Raw genomic sequence first — 18,669 nt, 5'->3', positions numbered from 1 at the left:
TCACACATTGGTTGCTCACATTCATAATAGACATAAGAAAAATATCCAAAGAAAAAAAAAAATCTCAATTTGTCCCATTATGTGTCTCTTTCACCAGTGCTGCACTGCATGTACTTTTTGCAGTTTGGTCAATTAATATTTTATTTGGACACACATTTTTTTTCAAATAAACACTTTGATAATGAATTATTAGTTACGGTGTGTTTTATTCCAACTATTTTACTAATAATTGTAATTTTGTGTAAAATATTTTCATTTTGTAGGTGACACATCTACAGATCTCCCTGACATACCTCAGCGGGCACTATGTGAACTCAATGTGGCATCCCAATTGGCCATTTATGATCATGTGATACAAGAAGCCACTATAACCACTATAGGCATTTCCTGGGTTTCTTCTACAAGGTGTATTTGGAGTTTCAGTGGGAGAGCGCCCTCTGGGCTTCGGATGGAGATTTACTGCGGATCACAGAACCGTGATTCACTGAAAGATTCGCATGACAATCGCAGCTTCTGCCTAATTGTGATTTATCACCTTTGCAATTTAATTTTGATTAATTGTGCAACCCAAATTTTATACATTTTCCAGGCAATGCGGGAGGTGATTAACATCCATTCTGGAGAACCAGGCAGGATTTGGAAGAAAAAGAAGAAGAAAAAGAAGTCTTGAAATGTGAATATTTAGAGATATTCTGAGTTTGTTCATTGTGTGTTTAGGTGTGTGGATGGTGTGCTACAATACAATTTGACTCAAATGTCACAAATATTTGATTATGTGCTTTTCTTGCATTGTTTAACATCCATCATTCAACATCATCATTCAAAGGATTGGGAATGGTAAGATTTTTTTCAAAGATTTTGAGGAAGTCTCTTAAAATCACAAATGTTGCATTTATTTGTTTAAAATACAATACAATAAAAAAAAACAGCGGTAATGCAAAATAATATTACAATTTAAAATAACTTTTGTCTATTTTATTTTATTTTTTTTATGTAATTTATTCCTGTGATAACGAAGCTGAACTCAGCAGACATTATTCCAGTCTTCAGTGTCACGGGATCCTTCAGAAATCATTCTAATATGAAAAAAAAAAAATTAAGTTTATGTCATAATACTTGTTCAAGGTATAATTAGGGAGCGATGTACATATTTACTAAGTTAGTGCACATTCAACCAATTTTTTAAGTCAACCTTTAGCAGTTCACTGGATATGTCCATCCCTACTTTCTGTTGCTAAGAGAGAGAAGAACTGACTAAAATGGATTTTGAGAATTCTGTTATACCAATGACACATTTTTTCCAAGGAGGTCAAAAGGTCATAAAGATCACAAAGTCATAGCTTGAATTTCAGCTTTTATTTAGCCTTCACTGATTATAATAGTGAACCATTTATATTACAGATTTTTCTTTTAAATAAATTATATATAACATTTTATTTAAAGAATGCTGTTGGAGTAAAGAATAGTGACATATCTGATATGAATATTATATTTACAGTGCCTTTTATTCTTCACTACTCTCTGTCCAGTGGAGGAGTGTGTTTGTCTGGGGAAGGCTCAGGTATTTCTCACCCAGCTGAGGAGAGGTGGGAGCCTGGGAGATTCTGGTGAGGGTCCAGGAGCTTTCATCCGTCTCAACACAGGGGGACCGGCATCGCATGCAAGCAGGGAGAATGTTTTGAGGGCCACTGCAGTCCCTCACTGAAAGAGTGCTGCCTGTGTTCTGGAAAAGACCCCCTGACTGCACTTATCCAAGGGCTCCGTGTCCACACAGCGCCTGGAAACCTGAGCAGGAGACTGCTGACCATGGGAGCCTCCAGGGTGAAGGTAAGGTGCAGGATGGGTAACTAGAATTGACATAGAATTCAGGAGGGAATTATATTTGTTTCATATATGAAAATAAGGAATCAAATAAACTTTATGTTCATGCAGTCGCTTCATGTAAAGTGTTATCAGATTTGTGTTGGTTGCTTTCAAGAATGGTCTTATTACAAATTCACTTCATTTGTGTTTTCAACCATTGAAAAGTTAAACAGTTTGTTGAAATCGTACTTTTAGGCATGGCGTGCTTATTTTTATGTAAGACTGTCAAATAGTAGTAGGCTACCAAATGCATAGTAAAGATATTACCAGCTGCAGAAATAGTTTGACATGTTTTATGTGCCTTTCAAAGAATGTATTGTTTGTTTTATATTACTTAACGTGTGCTGTCAACAACCTTTTATTTTGGTTACTTATCCCTTATAAATCATGTTACATAAAAATAAAAAAAAATTATTAATAAGCACTTGTAAATAATCTCATATGTGGGTTAAACTTGCCAGATTTTAGTACAATTATAATATACAACAGCCTCTGAGGGTCATTTCCAGATTTGAAGCCGGTGGAGATGATGGAAACGTGTGTATTGCTCATGCTGCACCTCAGTGTCCCAGAGGACCTGTGGGTTGGTGAGGAACCCAATGCTGTGCTGGTTTCAGCCATTAGCTCCACCCCTCAGACTGCCAGGTGGTGGAGAATTCAAAGACATTTGACTGATACACAAGCTGTTTGGTGTTCTTCGTGTTCCCTTGGTCTTTATTTTATTTTGTATTTTTTATTTTCGTTGACTTAAAATAGTCCTGCCGTGTAACAAATACATTTTCATAACAGCGAATGTGAGTTCATGTGAATTGTTTGTAGCCTACAGTACCATTTAAAAGTTTGGGGTTGATAACATTTTTTGAAAGAAGTGTTTAATGTTCACCAAGGCTGCATTTATCTGATCAAATATTCATGATATTGTGAAATATGGTTGCAATTTATATAATTTTTTGCTGGTTTAAAAATGTATTCCTGCAATACCAAAGCTTAATTTTCATTAAACCTGACTCCAGTCTTCAGTGTCATTTGCCACATGATCCTTTAGAAAACATTTATATATGCTTATTTGGTATTCTTATTATGACAGTTGAAACTGTAATGCTAATGTTTCCCCATCAAGATTCTTTGAAATAACAGCATTTTTTGATAGTCTTTTACTTTTTTTTTTCGCGTTATAAATGTATTTGTTGTCACTTTTGGTCACTTTCTTTTTTTAGAGTAGCAGTATAGTCTAAAATGTGATAGCAGCCTGAGAACTGAAATGCAATGCAGCATTTACATCAGGGGCTTTTCCTTTGACGAGGCAAAGTAGGCAGTGTCTATATATATATATATATATATATATATATATATATATATATATATATATATATATATATATATATATATATATATATATATATATATATATATATATATATATATATATATATATATATATATATATATATATATATATATATATATATATATATATATATATAATATCGGACCTCTTGGAACTTGAATTAAATATCCCTGTTCTAAAGCATGCCATTATGGGTAATTGAAAATTAATGTGGGAAAGTCAGAGGAGCCAATGCCTGATATGACTGATTATGTTTGGCTGTGATTGGTTGATGCGAAAAATCCCGCCTTTTGTGTTCATGCGCAATTGTCAAATCAATCAGAATCAACAATATAATTGCACTAATGTGAAGATTAATTAAAAAAGGTATGTAAACAACTCACACACTTAATTTTAACCACTTTGTGACATCAAAAAAAAAACAAAAAAAAAAAAACCTTCAAAGGCATGAAAACATGATCTGTGGAAGTTTTTAGTGAGTAATCAGCTTGGTGAAATTTGAAGTAGTGACTAAAAAATATTTACAGCACCGACATAAGATGACTGGTGATCTAAAAAAAAAAAAAAAAAAAAAAAAAAAAAAATAGGTAAAAGTTTTTTTTTTTTTTTTTTTTTAACGAAGAGCTGAACATAAAAAAAAATAAAATATATTGTTTAAATTGTTATTGCCTTGAGTTATTTTGGAATAATAAATGTAGAATGCTTAAAAACACTAACTTGATGAGATTTAACTTGGCTTTAAAAAATAGAAAACTGATTACATTGTTAATGTAATAAAAATAATTTTTAAAAATATGAATGTTTATTTACCAAAAAAACAATTTACTGGGACATTATTTACATTTGATTAAAATAAATAAATAAAAAAACATTTCACTTTGATGACTTTGCCTCCTCATTTCAGAACACACCACTGATTAACATGTTCTTAATTGGCTGGCTATTTAAAAAAATAATAATAATAATGAAATGTTATACAAAGTGCACAAAAACATAAGCCCACTGTAAATGTCAGTAACCCGCAGAGATGGCAGTTTCATGCCTGTACTTCTCTGGTATTTTTGTAAGGTGATTTCCTCTGGGATTCTCAGCAATGTGCTGCTGTGTTTAATAATAACCACTAGAGGGAAATTTACAAGCTGCTTACTAAGCTCCTACTAAAATGCTACTAATTCCTGATCATGTTTATTTGGGTTTGTACAAAAAAAAAAAACGTTTTCTCTCAGCCGTTTCCCTGCATTTTTAATAAACCATTCTGTCAACATGGTTTAATTACTATCGTTATGTGAAAAATCAGTTATTTCTCCTATAGTAAAAAAAAAAAAAAAAGTATAGCCTACATTTTGGTTTCATTGTAGCCAACTGATAAATGGTTTTGAAAATCTAGGCATGGTTGATAAATTGGTATTGATTTAAGTAGGTCATTCAAAGTTGTATTTATTCATATATATATTATATCAGCTAGAACATGTTCCATGACCTCATTAGTGACGCTTGATCTAATCACATGAAGAAGTGTGAAACAGGAACTGGGTTAATATAAGCCCAGAGTTTTAAAAAGACAACAACATCATATTTAATTACTGCATATTTATTTGTTCCAGCGAGCGAACAAATGAACAAGGAACTGAAATAAAGTAATGATTTCAAATCAACCTTAAAAATCCACTTGTAAATAAGGTGATAGTGGTAAGGGAATCCCCAGTTTAAAGAAGTTTTTGAGAAAACACACCATAAAGGGGAGACCCCTTCCACTGGCCCAGTTGCGAAAAGGACAGCCATTCACTGGTCTTTATTTAAACAGATAATCCTTATCTCTAATACAATTGTGTGAATTCATTGTCAAGACTGCATTTATATTTTTTAGAACTTTACCTGAACTGTAATGAATTCCTCTGCTTGTGTTTGATGGAGTTGTTTTGTGCTGATGTCAGGTTTGGGCTGTGTCACTCTGCTCTGTGTTCCTTCTGTGTGTCCTGCCCTCTCAGGCCCAGAATGATTATTCTGGTTTACTATCAGGTGAGACTATCACATCTCCAACATGTTAACATTGTTAGATAATAAAACATTAAAATGGCCGAATGACATTTTTAAATTAGCCTTTCCCCCTCTCTTTTACAAATCACAGGAGAAGAACACCTGTATGAAGGCTCCCTAGTTGATCGATATGATGAACAATCTGGAAACACTCACAGTGGTAACTGAGATGTCACTGTTAATACTAACCCCCCCCCCCCCCCCCCAAAAAAAAAAAAAAAAAAAAAAAAAACAGATGTTGTTCAGAAGTTGAATATTAACTACTGGTGTCGAAAAAAAGTGCTAATTAATATTATATATATATATATATATATATATATATATATATATATATATATATATATATATATATATATATATATATATATATATATATATATATATATATATATATATATATATATATATATATATATATATATATATCCATTGGATATTAAGAATTTCAAATGGGGGGAAATATCATTAGACACAATTATTGTAATCAATTATGTCCTAAATTATCCAGCCATGGCTACCTGTTTCACAGAAATAGAAAGAAGAGGGAAAACAAAGCCCAAATGCCCTTAATCATCCAACACAATGACAAAAAAACAAAGTATATATTTCTGATGTGCAGCAAAAGATAATTTAGCTTCACAAATTAGTGAAGTGGCTTTAAGAAAAGAGCTAGAGCAGTGAAAATTTCCATTTCCACCATCAGGGCAATGATTAAGGGGTTCCAATAAACATGAAATGTTATGTGTACAATAAAATATACAGCTCTATATTTCATGGGCCTATATTTCTGCTGGAGGTCCTGGACACATGGCATCTTTGACTCTATCATATACCTACAAATAAAAAATCTAAAAGTGACTGATTCTGTTAGAAATCTTATAATGGGCCATGTTTAGATCTTCCAACCATACAATAATAATAAACCTCAAAAACAGCACAGAAATGTGTCACTGAGCACAAAACCAAGCTTCTTCTATGGCCATTCCAGTCCTCTGACCTGAACCCTACAGAAAATGAGTGGAGTGAACTGAAGAAACTGGGAATCTAAAGGGTCTGAAGTGATTCTGGATGGAGGAATTGTCTCTGATCTCTTGTCAGGTGTTCTCTAACCTCATCAGGCATTATAGGAGAACATTTAGAGCTGTTAAACTGTCAAATGGAGGTTTCAAAAAGTATAAGAATAAAAGGGTGCCGTTAATTGTGGCCAATGTGTATTAAAGAAAAACATTTATTTCATAATGATATTTCTCCACATTTTAAATGACTATTATCCAATGATGGATAAGATTAAGATTAGATTTTTGTGATTTTTTTTAAATAAAAGATCAAAGAATTAACAATCCAGATTAATTTTCACAGCCTTCTTTGATTATATTTACCAAGGGTGTTGATATTTTTGGCCATGAAATCTGCTTCCTCAGTCGAGTACCCTCCAGAGTCCAAACACGGCAGTGAAGACGAGCACTCCGCATCTGGCTTTGACCCCTATGTTCCTGCAGCCACTGTGGTCACTATGATCACTGAGGAAACTTACCCATATGCCACAGTCGGGGAGTCTTTTGATTATGCTAAAGAAGAGAAAACCTTGATAACACAGGTCCCATATGGAGGAGATGCTGGGCTGGGATTGGAAGGACCCACTGAATGTGACTGTGAAGCAGGAGAGCCCGGATTTGGAGGCTTCGCTGGACCCAAGGTTGATTATTGCCATCCCTTGATTTCTTTTAAAGTGCATTGCATTATTCAGTTTGGTTTATACATTTTATGTTTGTTCATAGGGTTCTAAGGGTCTTCAAGGGAAACAGGGTTTTCCTGGGGTTCAAGGAAGGGAGGTAAGAGCAAAACATCATTTTTAATGTTCATGGTGTTAAATAGCCAATGCAAAAGTTCACAAGATCAAAATGCCTGTTACTTTATTAGGGTTATAAAGGAACCAAAGGAGTGAGAGGAAGAGGAGGAGACACTGGCCCTGAGGTGAGTGACAGGAAACACTCATAAAACTTGAGCATCCTGTTCAGACTACCAGTACTTTTCTTGTTCACCTTAGCCTGCCTTCTGTTTAGGGCGACTCTGGGCCTGATGGAGAGGATGGTGCATCTGGTTTCTATGGTGCAATTGTGAGTCAAGAATATAGGAAACTTTGCTATTACCTATATGATTTTGTGTTTAATACCTGGTTCCCGGAAAAGGCTTATATAGAGTTTTCTTACTCTTCTTCATAGGGGCTTCCCGGGTTACCAGGGGACCCTGGAGAAACTGGCCAACCTGGATTAAAGGTGATGGTCTCAAAAAAAAAAAAAAAAAAAAAAAAAGTTATGAGTCATAAGTGTGGATCTTCGTTTACTAGCAGAGCTATATGATGTTATTTTATATGTGTATAATGATGATCTAGAATTATGTTCAATGCAATTTAACATTAGACATATATTTGTGTCATGCAGGGTGATTTCGGAATAGAAGGCCCGCATGGAGGAGTGGGTCTCTCTGGAAAGACTGTGAGCAAAATAGCATCTTCAGTTACACATATCACCAGCTGCATTTCCTCTCCACATTACTTTGAATGTTTTTCATTCCAATTTCAATCATGATCACATAAACATCTGAGATGTTCTAGATCCCATATTAGAATTGAAAGAAATATCTGTGCAGTCATGCTTCAACTCCTCTATTTATCATATAATAAGGTAATATTTCTCTGACTGACTACAGGGTCCTGTTGGCCCAAAAGGTAAACCTGGAAAACCAGGCGTTAAAGGTATTAAGGTAAGCTGCTTTACTCTACAAATTTTTACAGTTGTTGTGTGGTGTACTTGCTGAAATGTAATGACCAGAAGGTGAAGGCTTTAATTCTTACTTTATTTCTTTATTTTGATGCTGATATCATCTACCAATTAGAGTGCAGATGTCAACATTGAGCCCTTGAGCAAGTTACTTAACCCAGTGTTTGCTACAAGGGGATGGTCCCTTCAATAACTTTTGCTACATGACTATTTAATAAACACTTATTTTGATATGACATTCTCTCAAAAAATAGATATAAAATATCTGCATACATATCTGACTTCCCCATTCTGATTAAATGTCAGTGTCACAAGTTTCATTTCCCATTGGCATGTGTCAGGGAGTTTTCTTTTTGTTTTTTCTGCTTTTTCTTCTATTTCTTGTAATTAATATATCATCTGTAGAAATATGTGGGTAGTGGTAGTTGATATGACCTTACAAGTGAAGACAGCAGTGACCTGCAGTCTGATAATAGATGTGATTTTATGAACCGAGATTATTTGCATCGTTAATTTAATATTTTGAAGACTTTGGGTAACTGAACACCCCTTTGACTTTCATAAACTGAAAGTAATAATAATAATAATAATAATAACTATGGAAGTCAGTTTGGTTTGGTAGAAGAAAGAAATTTATATAGGTTTACAACAACTTGAAGGTGCATAATAATGACAGAATGTAATGACAGAAGTGAATTGCAAATGAGCTGAAAGTGAAAACCCCACACCAGTTACAGCATTTTCTGTACAGCAAAAAAATATCCTAAATATTTATATTTAATGGGAATGGAAGTCCATCTTAATTGTCACTTCTTATGTCACTAACATTCCCAGTTGAGTCTTGATTTGTCCAGACTTGTCTTGAAACTTAAAAATGAGTTTAAAAAGTACTGAGAAATTTCCCCATCTCTCAAAAGGGCTCCACTGGCAAAACAGGAAAACAAGGTCCTGAAGGACGACAGGGACAAAAGGTTGTCACCAAGACTTACAGACATTACTAATTATTAATCTTTATTACATCTACTGCTGTTGACGTTTTCACTTTGCATAATCAGGGTCAGACAGGAGCACCCGGATTCTCAGGAGACCATGGAGAACAGGGTTACTTGGTAATAACATCACTCAGAAGATTTATATTCCTCTTTCCCATATTGTACCCTCAGGAAAATCCCTGTAGAAATCTCACTATTTTTTTTTGGCCTGTCATGCTATCAGGGTTATCCAGGAGTTCCAGGAGACCGTGGGGTGATGGGACCAAAGGTCTGTTCTCATAAAATCACTTGTTGTTATGAGTAACTAAAATTGAGAGATTGGCACAGTGGATCCCCTTTCCTCATAATGTTCTACAAACACATAATAAACACATAAGAATTTACATATTTCCAACTAAAAGTTTTGCCTTGAATTAGAACTTGGTGACTAACGGGTGACTAAGTTTTGGAAGGCAAATTTCTCTTTCCATCATCATCTTCAGGGTGCTAAAGGTACAAGTGGCTTGCCGGGGACTGATGGGGATCCAGGAGAGGATGTGAGTAGCAAGCTGTTTTTGATGCATGTATCATTATTCAAAAAATAAATAAATAAATAAATAAAATTAATGAAGTACTGTGTTTCAAAAAGAAAGTTGTATATATATTTTCAGGGTCCCCTGGGTGTTCCTGGACTTGTAGGGGTGCCTGGGCCTTTTGGACCTAAGGTAAGAGAAAATACAGGAAAATACAATTTTGGCCTTCCTACTTTAATATGTCATGTTTAACTCAGTTTCTTACTTACTTTCCTTTTTTGGGGGAATTTACTATCAGTCTCCAAGTGAAAACTGTTTCAAAGTAATTGTTTCTTCAAAATTTTCAAAAAGTTTTCCCTCTTTCCCTCTTCCTCTTTTTTTGCAGGGCTTTAAAGGTGATCGTGGTGTGAGGGGGCGACCTGGGAGAGTAGGAACTGTGGTAAGCTATGAATTCGGCCCTTTAGGGGGTTATTACACTTCCCTATCATTTCCAATGTGCGTGACTCACTTGTGATACAGTGTGAAGACAAACAAAGTTGATCAGTTGACCGACGTGTGACTTCTTTTCTAGATCAACAACAGCCATATTTGTTAGGTTGGAAATCACCAGAAATCTATCCACCAGTAGCCTACTAACTGTATTTTGTAACGTTATCCCAGAGGGAAATTTCTCTATATGTTGGGAATTTACCAGACTGTACACGAGCCAAGACTGAAAGTGAAACTACAACTTCTATTTTTAGCTACGGCGGTTTCACTGCATTTGACACACAGTATTTCCTTAAACAGCCACGTAGTTGTTTACTTCTCAGATCAACCAGGTTTTTCCTTCATTTTCCTCCTATTAAATAAAATGAGACTGTACTGAGATAGCATAAACATGTAATTTAGTCTAAACTATAAAAGGCGACATAAAAGATTACTCATTTTTTATATGTGACAAACACATTAATTATAAACTGTAAACATACTGTAAGATTTCCAATATCAAGAACATCTACTTGACTTTTTGTTTTGTTTTTAAAACAGGTGTGAGGTTTTCCTCTTTTTTTTTCCGTAGGGTCCACAAGGAGAAAGTGGGGATGCAGGTGTTCCAGGGAAACCTGGACCAAAAGGCTTGTCTGGGCCAACAGTATGCAACTGATTTCAGTTTCTGAATAATTAATCGATCAATTGATCAAATGCTCTGTTTTATTGTTTGTTGATTTTAATTGATGAATTAATCAAATGCTTAGTTTCGCTGTTTGTTGATTTTCAAGTCTAATAGATGACACAATTAAAATGACACTTAAAATGAACAGCAATTATTTTATTTATTACTTTTTTTATCTAAAATGATTATCAAATGTTCTGCTCTACAGGGTGCCAAAGGGGAAACAGGATCAGATGGTGAAAAGGTAACATCAAAAGCATATCATATCAGTATAATATTAGCCACAAACATTACATAAAATTATGCTATCACCATTAAAATATTTTGAATTGTTTTTATTGATTTTTTTTTTTTTCATTACTCTCTTAGGGGGCAGTAGGACGTAAAGGAGGGAAGGGTGCTAAAGGGGATAAGGTATGGCAGCTAGAATCTGAACTTGCCATTACAGTTTCTCTTCCTCTTTCCATTACACTAGTCATTGTTTTATTTTAACCACAATTGCATCATCATTTCACTTCACAGGGAGACGCCGGATCCCGTGGTGACAAAGGGCAGGTTGGTCGTGACTGTTAAGGTCAAACAATATTTTTACGTCAGACCAGTCAACCGTGGCGCAGTCGTAGTCCACAAGCTCATGACGTCCAACTTGAAAGTTCAAAACAACACCATTTATTTGAAATAGTTTTTATTATTATTATTATTTAAACAATTTAAAGTCATCAAGATCACCTTTGATCAATGTAACATAGTAACAAGTATAACAATTAAACAAAATAATAATAAACAAATAGTGGAACCAGGTTTAATTCTGTAACTGTTGTTCATCACTTTAACTAATTAGGCATAAACTAGGTTTTTCTTATGTGATGTAGCGTGGGGTGAAGGGCCGTTTCGGTCTTGATGGGCTTCCTGGTCCTATTGGATCTCCAGGTCTTCCAGGTCCCAGAGGAGATGAAGGCCCTAGAGGAGACCAGGGAGGGAAAGGACAGAGTGGGCCGAAAGGAGAGCTAGGTGAACCTGTGCGTATCATCATCATCATCGATTTTTGAGTATATGGGAGTCTCATTGGCCCGAATGCAGATAAATATTGATTTCTGTCCTGAAATATATTGGTGCAACTAACTGCAGGGTCCAGGACTGACAGACGAGCAGATATTGCAGCTGTGTCAAGGTGTGGTGACCACTCAGATCTCCCAGTATGCTTCATCTATACGTGCCAAATGCGTACAGGGCTGTCCAATCAACAACCGTACACTCATCGGACCCCCAGGAGTCACAGGACCCCTTGGAAGTCCAGGAAAACCAGTGAGCTGATATATGAAGTTGCAACAAAACTGACATATAACAACTCATACTTTTTTAAAACAACACTGCATTTCATTCAGGGTAAAGCAGGAAAGGCAGGTGCTAAAGGAGAAAGAGGCCCTCAAGGCATGAAAGGTTTAGAGGGCCAGAGGGGAGCTCCAGGGGACAGAGGTACTGCATTGGCGTTACTGTTAAAAGTGTTTTTACTAAAAGGTATTGTCCAGCCAAAATTGAAAATGTAGTCATCACTTCTGCTGGTCATTCCAAACCTGCATGAGTTACTTTTTCTGTGGAACACACAAATATATATATATATATATATATATATATATATATATATATTGAAGAATATGTTGGTAACCGAACAGTTGTAGATCCCAGACTTCCATAGTATGTACAACAAATACTATAGAAGTCAGCTGGACTGAAACTATTTGGTTACCAACATTTTTCAAAATATTTTATTTTGTGCCCACGGAGGAAAGTGATATAGGTTTGAAATGACACGAGTGTGAGAACATGGCAGAATTTTCATTTTTAGGTGGACTATCCCTTTAACAAAAAAAAGAAAAACAAAGAGTTGATGCATACAAATGAGCTCTCTGTGTTTTTCTAAAGGTGCTAAAGGTCTAAAAGGAAAGAGGGGTGAACCTGGAAAAGGTCTACCAGGGCATGATGGTCACCAAGGTCTCAGAGGTGGGATCACTTTATGTCATCTATTTCAATAATTGTGGATTATATGTTGTTAACTCTGGCTTATTTCTCCATAAAGGACTGCCAGGCCATGCAGCAGAGCCAAAAGATGGAATTGATGGGCCACGAGGACCCCGTGGGTTTCCCGGGCCTGTGGGTCAACCTGGTATGGCTGGCGATGCAGGAATACCTGGCATCTGTGAAGCACGAGACTGCAGCATTCATGCACCTGTAGTGCGCAAAGAGATGGGATTGGTTAAAGGCCCTCTCAGCCAGGCCTGACAATAGGGACAAGTGTGAGTGACCCGGGACAGGAGATAATCTCAAGCAGAGGCCATGAAAATAGAAGATATAACTGCAGCCAAGAACTGGAGATCAAGTCTCTTCAGATGTTTACCAATTTGAAGTCCAAAAATGAAACCAGCACTTTTGGTTTCATTCATCAGCAGTGTTTTGGTTATTATAAATAAAGTACAGACATGTAAATAATTTTGTAAAGCATCTTAAATATACATACTGTGTTCTGAATATCAAGCTTTTTTTCTTGATTCATCAGGCTGAATTAAAGATAGTTTTTTTTGTAAATTTCTTCTGTGTTTCATGAATATAGTGTAACCACATTTTATGATCATTCAGGGCACCATACCTTTTTAAATAACTATAAAATGTACTTTAAAAAATGGTCCCTTATTGTATATATATATATATATATATATATATATATATATATATATGATAAAAGGACCAAATAGATTTTTGACAAAAAAAAAATTATTAATGTCAATAAACATGTAATCATTTATAGTGTACAAGAAAAGGCACAGTTTAAAAGTAAAAAAAAATAAAATAAAAAAAAAATAGTTGCATAGTTGCATTGGTACATATATCATGGCAGTGTGTTTGAGGTGATTATTGTGACCTTGTTTTATGCAGTGACCCCAAAGAGTAATTTAACACTTAGCAACAAGTAAAAATATTTAAATATTTTCAGGATATATCAAAAAGTTGTTTTTTATTTTAATGTAATATAGCACAAGCACAATTTCAAAATACATAAAATAGTTTAATTTGAAATATATATATATTAGGCTTTACATCTCAGTCCACTGAGCCTGTAGTTAACGGCCCTACAAAATTAGTAAAACATACATTCAACAGAGGTAGAAATGAAGCAAACAAAGAAAATTCCAAAAACATTAACATTAATACAGTACTATACCTTATATCTTCAAGCTAGAGCTTTTGAAAGCAGCATTGAGCAAAATAGGCGTCTGTGGTGTACTTTGAGCTAAAACTTCACAGACACGTTCTGGGGACACCTGAGACTGATTACATTTTGCACAAAAAATTATAATAATAATACTTCACCCTGCTTTTATGCACATTTTGAAGTATCGCATGAGAATCAAGTGATGGAAATGCTGAATTTCTAATAAAAATTAATTAATTTGCAAAAAGGTTTTTATGCTTGTTTGGGTTGGTTTTTGTCTTGTGCGAAAAAGGGATAATGCTAATAATGGCAGATGGAAATGCATTTTCATGTGACTGCATTATGGGACAGTAAATCCTGACAAACCAGTGGACTTGAAATGTTGTTATATGGACATTCGGAAATGCCAGAGCAAAGTCTGTCATCAAAGTATTTCTGTATAATTGCTTCCCAGAACAGTTAAACGACTGCGTTCCCAAACAGCAGCATCCACATCAGGATAACCACATTCATTGTGATTCGTCTGCTCGTTCTGATGTGCAAGTAATTTTTTATATAGGGAAATTATTATATTCAGTAGCTTCTCTTTTCAGTAGCTTTTACTTTTCCTAGTGATGTATAGTCCCAGTTAATCAGGAAGTGACGACTTTGTTTTCTTTGACTCGTTGGATGGAAACGGTGATTGTTCGCAAATGTTTTGCAACTTTTGATGGAAACCTGGCTATCAAGAGGCTAGACATTGGTTCTGTTGTTTTTGTATGCATATCTGACACACAGCAGACACACCACAATGGCTATGAACACCAAGGTAAAAGGCAGGAAAATACCTAAAAAAAATAAAATTATTAGAGAAATCCTCTTAAATATTTTGGTACTTCACAGTATTATACATGTAGCTCTATCACAAGCAGTGGTTGTTTTGTATTACCAATGTGACCTCTGTCCACAGGGATGATCAGAGAATGAGGGACTCTTTCGCCTAAAATGAAAGAAAGAAAATGTTTTAGCACTGGCTACCCAACAATAAACAACATATCACTGGTAGAAAATAAACGTACCATAAAAATGAACACGGTATTCAGTCAAATAATCCTGCAAAATAGATACAAATGCTTGTTGATGTTCAATTCAATGCCCACAAAAGTCCTAAAAGACATGACCTGTGGTGCATGAGAAAACGACTCACTCTTGTGCATATTACAGCCAGGGTGATATTGACACAGTCAGTCAGAACGATTCTCCCAACGAACAACTCTTTGCATGGACTATGGCACTCTGGGGTGAATTTAAGAAATGTTGCAATAGACTGAAGAATAAAAAAAGCACGAAAGTCAGTGAGCTGCAGTATATAGAGTATATTGTTGAAATTCGATTCTTCAATCTACTCACATGCTCCTGTGCAGACCAATATTGATCACAGTCTGGGTTCTTCATTGCATATTCAGACTGTACTTGGTGCGTCTTTTCCATACAGGTGTAGTTTTGTGTCGTCTCTGTGACTGTAGTGAACACTGAAAGATGAGAGGCATAAAATGAGTCAATTCCTTCATCTAGAATAATTTGTCATTATACCATATATAATTAGAAAGGGAATCACATACAGGTGCAACACATGAGAAAAGTCATGAGCTTCTTTTAATGCAATCAAAGTAAATATTGGAGCTTATCCAGGTGCGTGTGTGTGTGTCATATGTATATATATATATATATATATATATATATATGAATTGAGACGGACAGCGATGGCTACAAGGTTTCAGTAAAAAAAAGCACAGCACAGCAACAACATTACTGAATGGGGGAATCCCAAGGTGTCAATTGAAAATGACTTTCTCTAACAATTTTTATTATTATTATTATTATTATTATTATTATTATTATTATTATTAACTGCATGTAGACTATATAACTTTGAAAAAAAATGTTAAGATGTTAAAATTTTAAACCCTTGAAAGTCAGCTGACAACTACCGCAACATTTTCTTTTTTTCTTTCCGCAATAACAAATAATAGCAAATAATCTAGAAAAAGTTGGCAAAAACTGACAAATTACAAAACACAAGGATAACCAAATGTGAAAAACCAGCATAACTACAAGCGCTCGCACTTACTTGACTGCAAGAGACGTTAACGAGAAAATAGACGTGCTGCTACGTCATTATTATTTGAATAACACCAAGCCTCATGGCTACTACATTCATGATATGTGAAACGAGCATACTGGATAATTGGTTAAAATAGCTTACCAGGCACAACAAAAAACGAGAGCGATAGAAAACAAACAAAAACGTCTTTAATCCAGAGCATCGTGCTGACTAAAGGTGGTTTTCAGTGTTTACAAGTTTACTACCTGCAGTGTGTGTGTGTGTATGACATTACTCTCGCTTTCGCGTGCTTGGGAATTCCCCACTTCCTCAAACCAGAAAAAAAAAAAAAAAAATCGCAAGAGCAGTATAAAGTCACCGTGTGGACACCCAAGCGACAGTCAGAAACATGCATTACTTATCGGAATTCATCGCCTGTCTCGTAATTTTAGGTAAGATTCGACACGAATTCCTGAGAGTATCTTCACGCAGACTCTGTTGATTCAGGTTGACATGAGGTGTTTTACTTTCAGCTGTGACGGAGGCAGTCCGGCACGAGATTCGCTTCTTCCGTGGTGAGGACGCAGTCTTGAGCTGTGCGGCGAAAACAAAGCCCGACGTCCAGTACCGTTCAGTAACCTGGTACAAGGTAAAGGGCCAAATTCGTATATTTTTCTAGAACCCTGCGTTTTATCTTCACATATTAATGTTTTGTAGTAGGTGTTTCAATAACCACTGAAAATGTCTTTCTCAAAACCTATTTAAGCAAACTTTTTTTCCTGGTTCAATTACGCTATTCAGAAACAGTAGCATACGTACAAAAAGTCACTTGAATATCTAGATGTTTTCCATTTTATACATTTGATGTAAAACAAACAAACAAACATTACGTTTTGAACCATATTTGCTTTTAATATTTTTGTAAGGTTATACAAATTTGTCCCTAAATGTTTTTATTTGAAAGATGTATTATTTCAAATGAAGACGTCATTTAACTTTAAGCTAAACCTCTTCTGCAGGTTTCTGAAGAGCCTTCCCAGCAGTTAAGTGGACTTGTGAGAAAGAGACTAACTGAAAACCGTGGCGATGTGGAAAAATATAAAGGTGTCCAACGAGATGTCAGGCTACTTGAGAGCTCAATGAGTCTTATCCTGTCTAATGTAACTGAAGAAGACAGTGGGATATACAAATGCTTTCTGAATGCTCCCCTTGGCCATCAGAACCAAGAAGGCGTAATCGTTCTGAAGGTCGATGGTAAGTTTATGTGGATTTATAATGGCCACAAAAAAGTATTTGAACACTTACTTAACTACAACTTAACATATACAAACTTATTTGACACTTTTGCAGCTTTTAGAATCAGTTCTCTGGGATTTTAAGTAATGCTTCCAAATACTTTTAAGGCCACTGTATCTACTGTATACTGCAACTGAGGGCAATACCTCACAAACAAAAAATATGATGCTCATGTGTGTGTTTTTCTTCTCATTTTTAGAGTATGCTACAGCTGAGAAAATGGAATTTAATAAAAGTGATTCACTATATGTAGTGCTGGCTGTCACAGTACTCATTATGGCACTCTTGATGTTTTGCATAAGCTATGTAAGTAATAATATATATTTATGCTTTGAGTAAAGATATTATACATGCATTTTCAAGTTATTTACCAGAGTCATGTTCACCACAGGTTTGTTTAAGGAATGTATTCCAAAGCAACAAGAAGCTCTCTGCACTGCCACATCAAGGCAAGAATGTAATCAACACCAATCATTTGATTTGCAAGACCATGCCTGAAGTTTATGTGTGATGGTAACCAGAGTATATGGACTGAGCTCAGTAGAAGTCAAACGTAGTTTTGAACACAGGACGTGGACAGTCCACAGAGCTTGTGCTGAAGAGGAACACTGGCAGAAGCACAGGAAATGGCAACCTACTTGCTAAGGCCAAGGCGCAAAATAGTGGCAGAAGCATGCACAAAGGTTTCAGCATCATCAGCACTTTTTGAATTTTTTTTTTTTTTTCAAAACTGCATCTTTACAACATGAAACCATGGAAGTGGAAAAGGACTGACCCGAATACAGACCATGTTTAAATGTTATGCTCTGTCATCATGAATGACAAATGTTATTTTCAGGCTGGATACCTGTAGGAATTCTACCAAAGAAATTATATGATAGTAAAGTTCTTAATCTATTGATTATATAGATGGGGGGAAATCCCTTTCAAATGTTGTTGTTGTTGTTGTTTGTTTGTTTCAATGTTGTCATTCTTATAGAAATACATACAAACAAACAAAAAAAAAACTACCTCGTAAAATGTGTCGATGTGAATGTTCAGTGAACAAAGAATAATGTGAATATTAAAAGAAACGTTAATAAATAAATAAAATTTGTTCTGTTAAGACTGCACATCTTTTTTTTTTTTTTTTTCTTTTTTTTTTTTTTTTGTTATAAAAGTCAAAAACTAAATATAATTTTGAAAATGTACAGGCCACGAATAATGTATTTCTAGGATCACCTGCAGGCTAATATTGATTTTGTTATTGCCAGTTATATTTTATAAACTGGCTGGTGAAACTAATAAAAGTTTCACTGAGTACATATCACAAAGTTAAAATGTAATAGCCTATTCAATATTTTGGACTAATATATATATATATATATATATATATATATATATATGTTTTTTTTTTT

The 18,669-nt window shown here is 35.0% G+C and overlaps 2 protein-coding genes across 2 annotated transcripts; both read left to right on the top strand.

Moving 5' to 3' along the window:
• Positions 1 to 1,616: 1,616 nt before the first annotated feature.
• LOC128030238 (collagen alpha-1(I) chain-like) lies at positions 1,617 to 13,381 on the top strand. Its single transcript, XM_052617706.1, has 25 exons — positions 1,617 to 1,827; positions 5,146 to 5,230; positions 5,340 to 5,408; positions 6,670 to 6,944; positions 7,027 to 7,080; positions 7,169 to 7,222; positions 7,312 to 7,365; positions 7,471 to 7,524; positions 7,690 to 7,743; positions 7,958 to 8,011; positions 8,946 to 8,999; positions 9,084 to 9,137; positions 9,244 to 9,288; positions 9,503 to 9,556; positions 9,671 to 9,724; positions 9,918 to 9,971; positions 10,593 to 10,664; positions 10,894 to 10,929; positions 11,055 to 11,099; positions 11,208 to 11,240; positions 11,558 to 11,704; positions 11,814 to 11,990; positions 12,071 to 12,161; positions 12,609 to 12,686; positions 12,763 to 13,381. Exons 1-25 carry the CDS (start codon positions 1,807 to 1,809, stop codon positions 12,963 to 12,965), a joined length of 1,971 nt encoding a protein of 656 aa, XP_052473666.1. The 5' UTR covers positions 1,617 to 1,806; the 3' UTR covers positions 12,966 to 13,381.
• A 2,904-nt stretch (positions 13,382 to 16,285) lies between these two features.
• Positions 16,286 to 18,377, top strand: LOC128031183 (uncharacterized). Its single transcript, XM_052619433.1, has 5 exons — positions 16,286 to 16,428; positions 16,510 to 16,625; positions 16,996 to 17,230; positions 17,472 to 17,578; positions 17,664 to 18,377. The coding sequence occupies exons 1-5, from the start codon at positions 16,386 to 16,388 to the stop codon at positions 17,781 to 17,783; spliced, it is 621 nt and encodes a 206-aa protein (XP_052475393.1). The 5' UTR covers positions 16,286 to 16,385; the 3' UTR covers positions 17,784 to 18,377.
• The last annotated feature ends 292 nt before the right edge of the window (positions 18,378 to 18,669 follow it).

This window comes from Carassius gibelio, chromosome A16 (genome assembly GCF_023724105.1).
Source record: "Carassius gibelio isolate Cgi1373 ecotype wild population from Czech Republic chromosome A16, carGib1.2-hapl.c, whole genome shotgun sequence".
Taxonomy (NCBI): Eukaryota; Metazoa; Chordata; class Actinopteri; order Cypriniformes; family Cyprinidae; genus Carassius; species Carassius gibelio.
The sequence above is the reverse complement of the archived record's forward strand: the minus strand, read 5'-3'. Positions and strand labels throughout refer to the sequence as shown.

Excerpts from the sequence above, each read along its gene's own strand:
- LOC128031183 (XM_052619433.1), top strand. The coding sequence starts at position 16,386 with ATGCATTACTTATCGGAATTCATCGCCTGTCTCGTAATTTTAG. Across the intron at positions 16,429-16,509 it reads CGCCTGTCTCGTAATTTTAG|CTGTGACGGAGGCAGTCCGG; the intron begins GTAAGATTCGAC and ends TTTTACTTTCAG. Across the intron at positions 16,626-16,995 it reads GTTCAGTAACCTGGTACAAG|GTTTCTGAAGAGCCTTCCCA; the intron begins GTAAAGGGCCAA and ends CCTCTTCTGCAG.
- LOC128030238 (XM_052617706.1), top strand. The coding sequence starts at position 1,807 with ATGGGAGCCTCCAGGGTGAAG. Across the intron at positions 9,138-9,243 it reads ATGGAGAACAGGGTTACTTG|GGTTATCCAGGAGTTCCAGG; the intron begins GTAATAACATCA and ends TCATGCTATCAG. Across the intron at positions 11,991-12,070 it reads TTGGAAGTCCAGGAAAACCA|GGTAAAGCAGGAAAGGCAGG; the intron begins GTGAGCTGATAT and ends CATTTCATTCAG.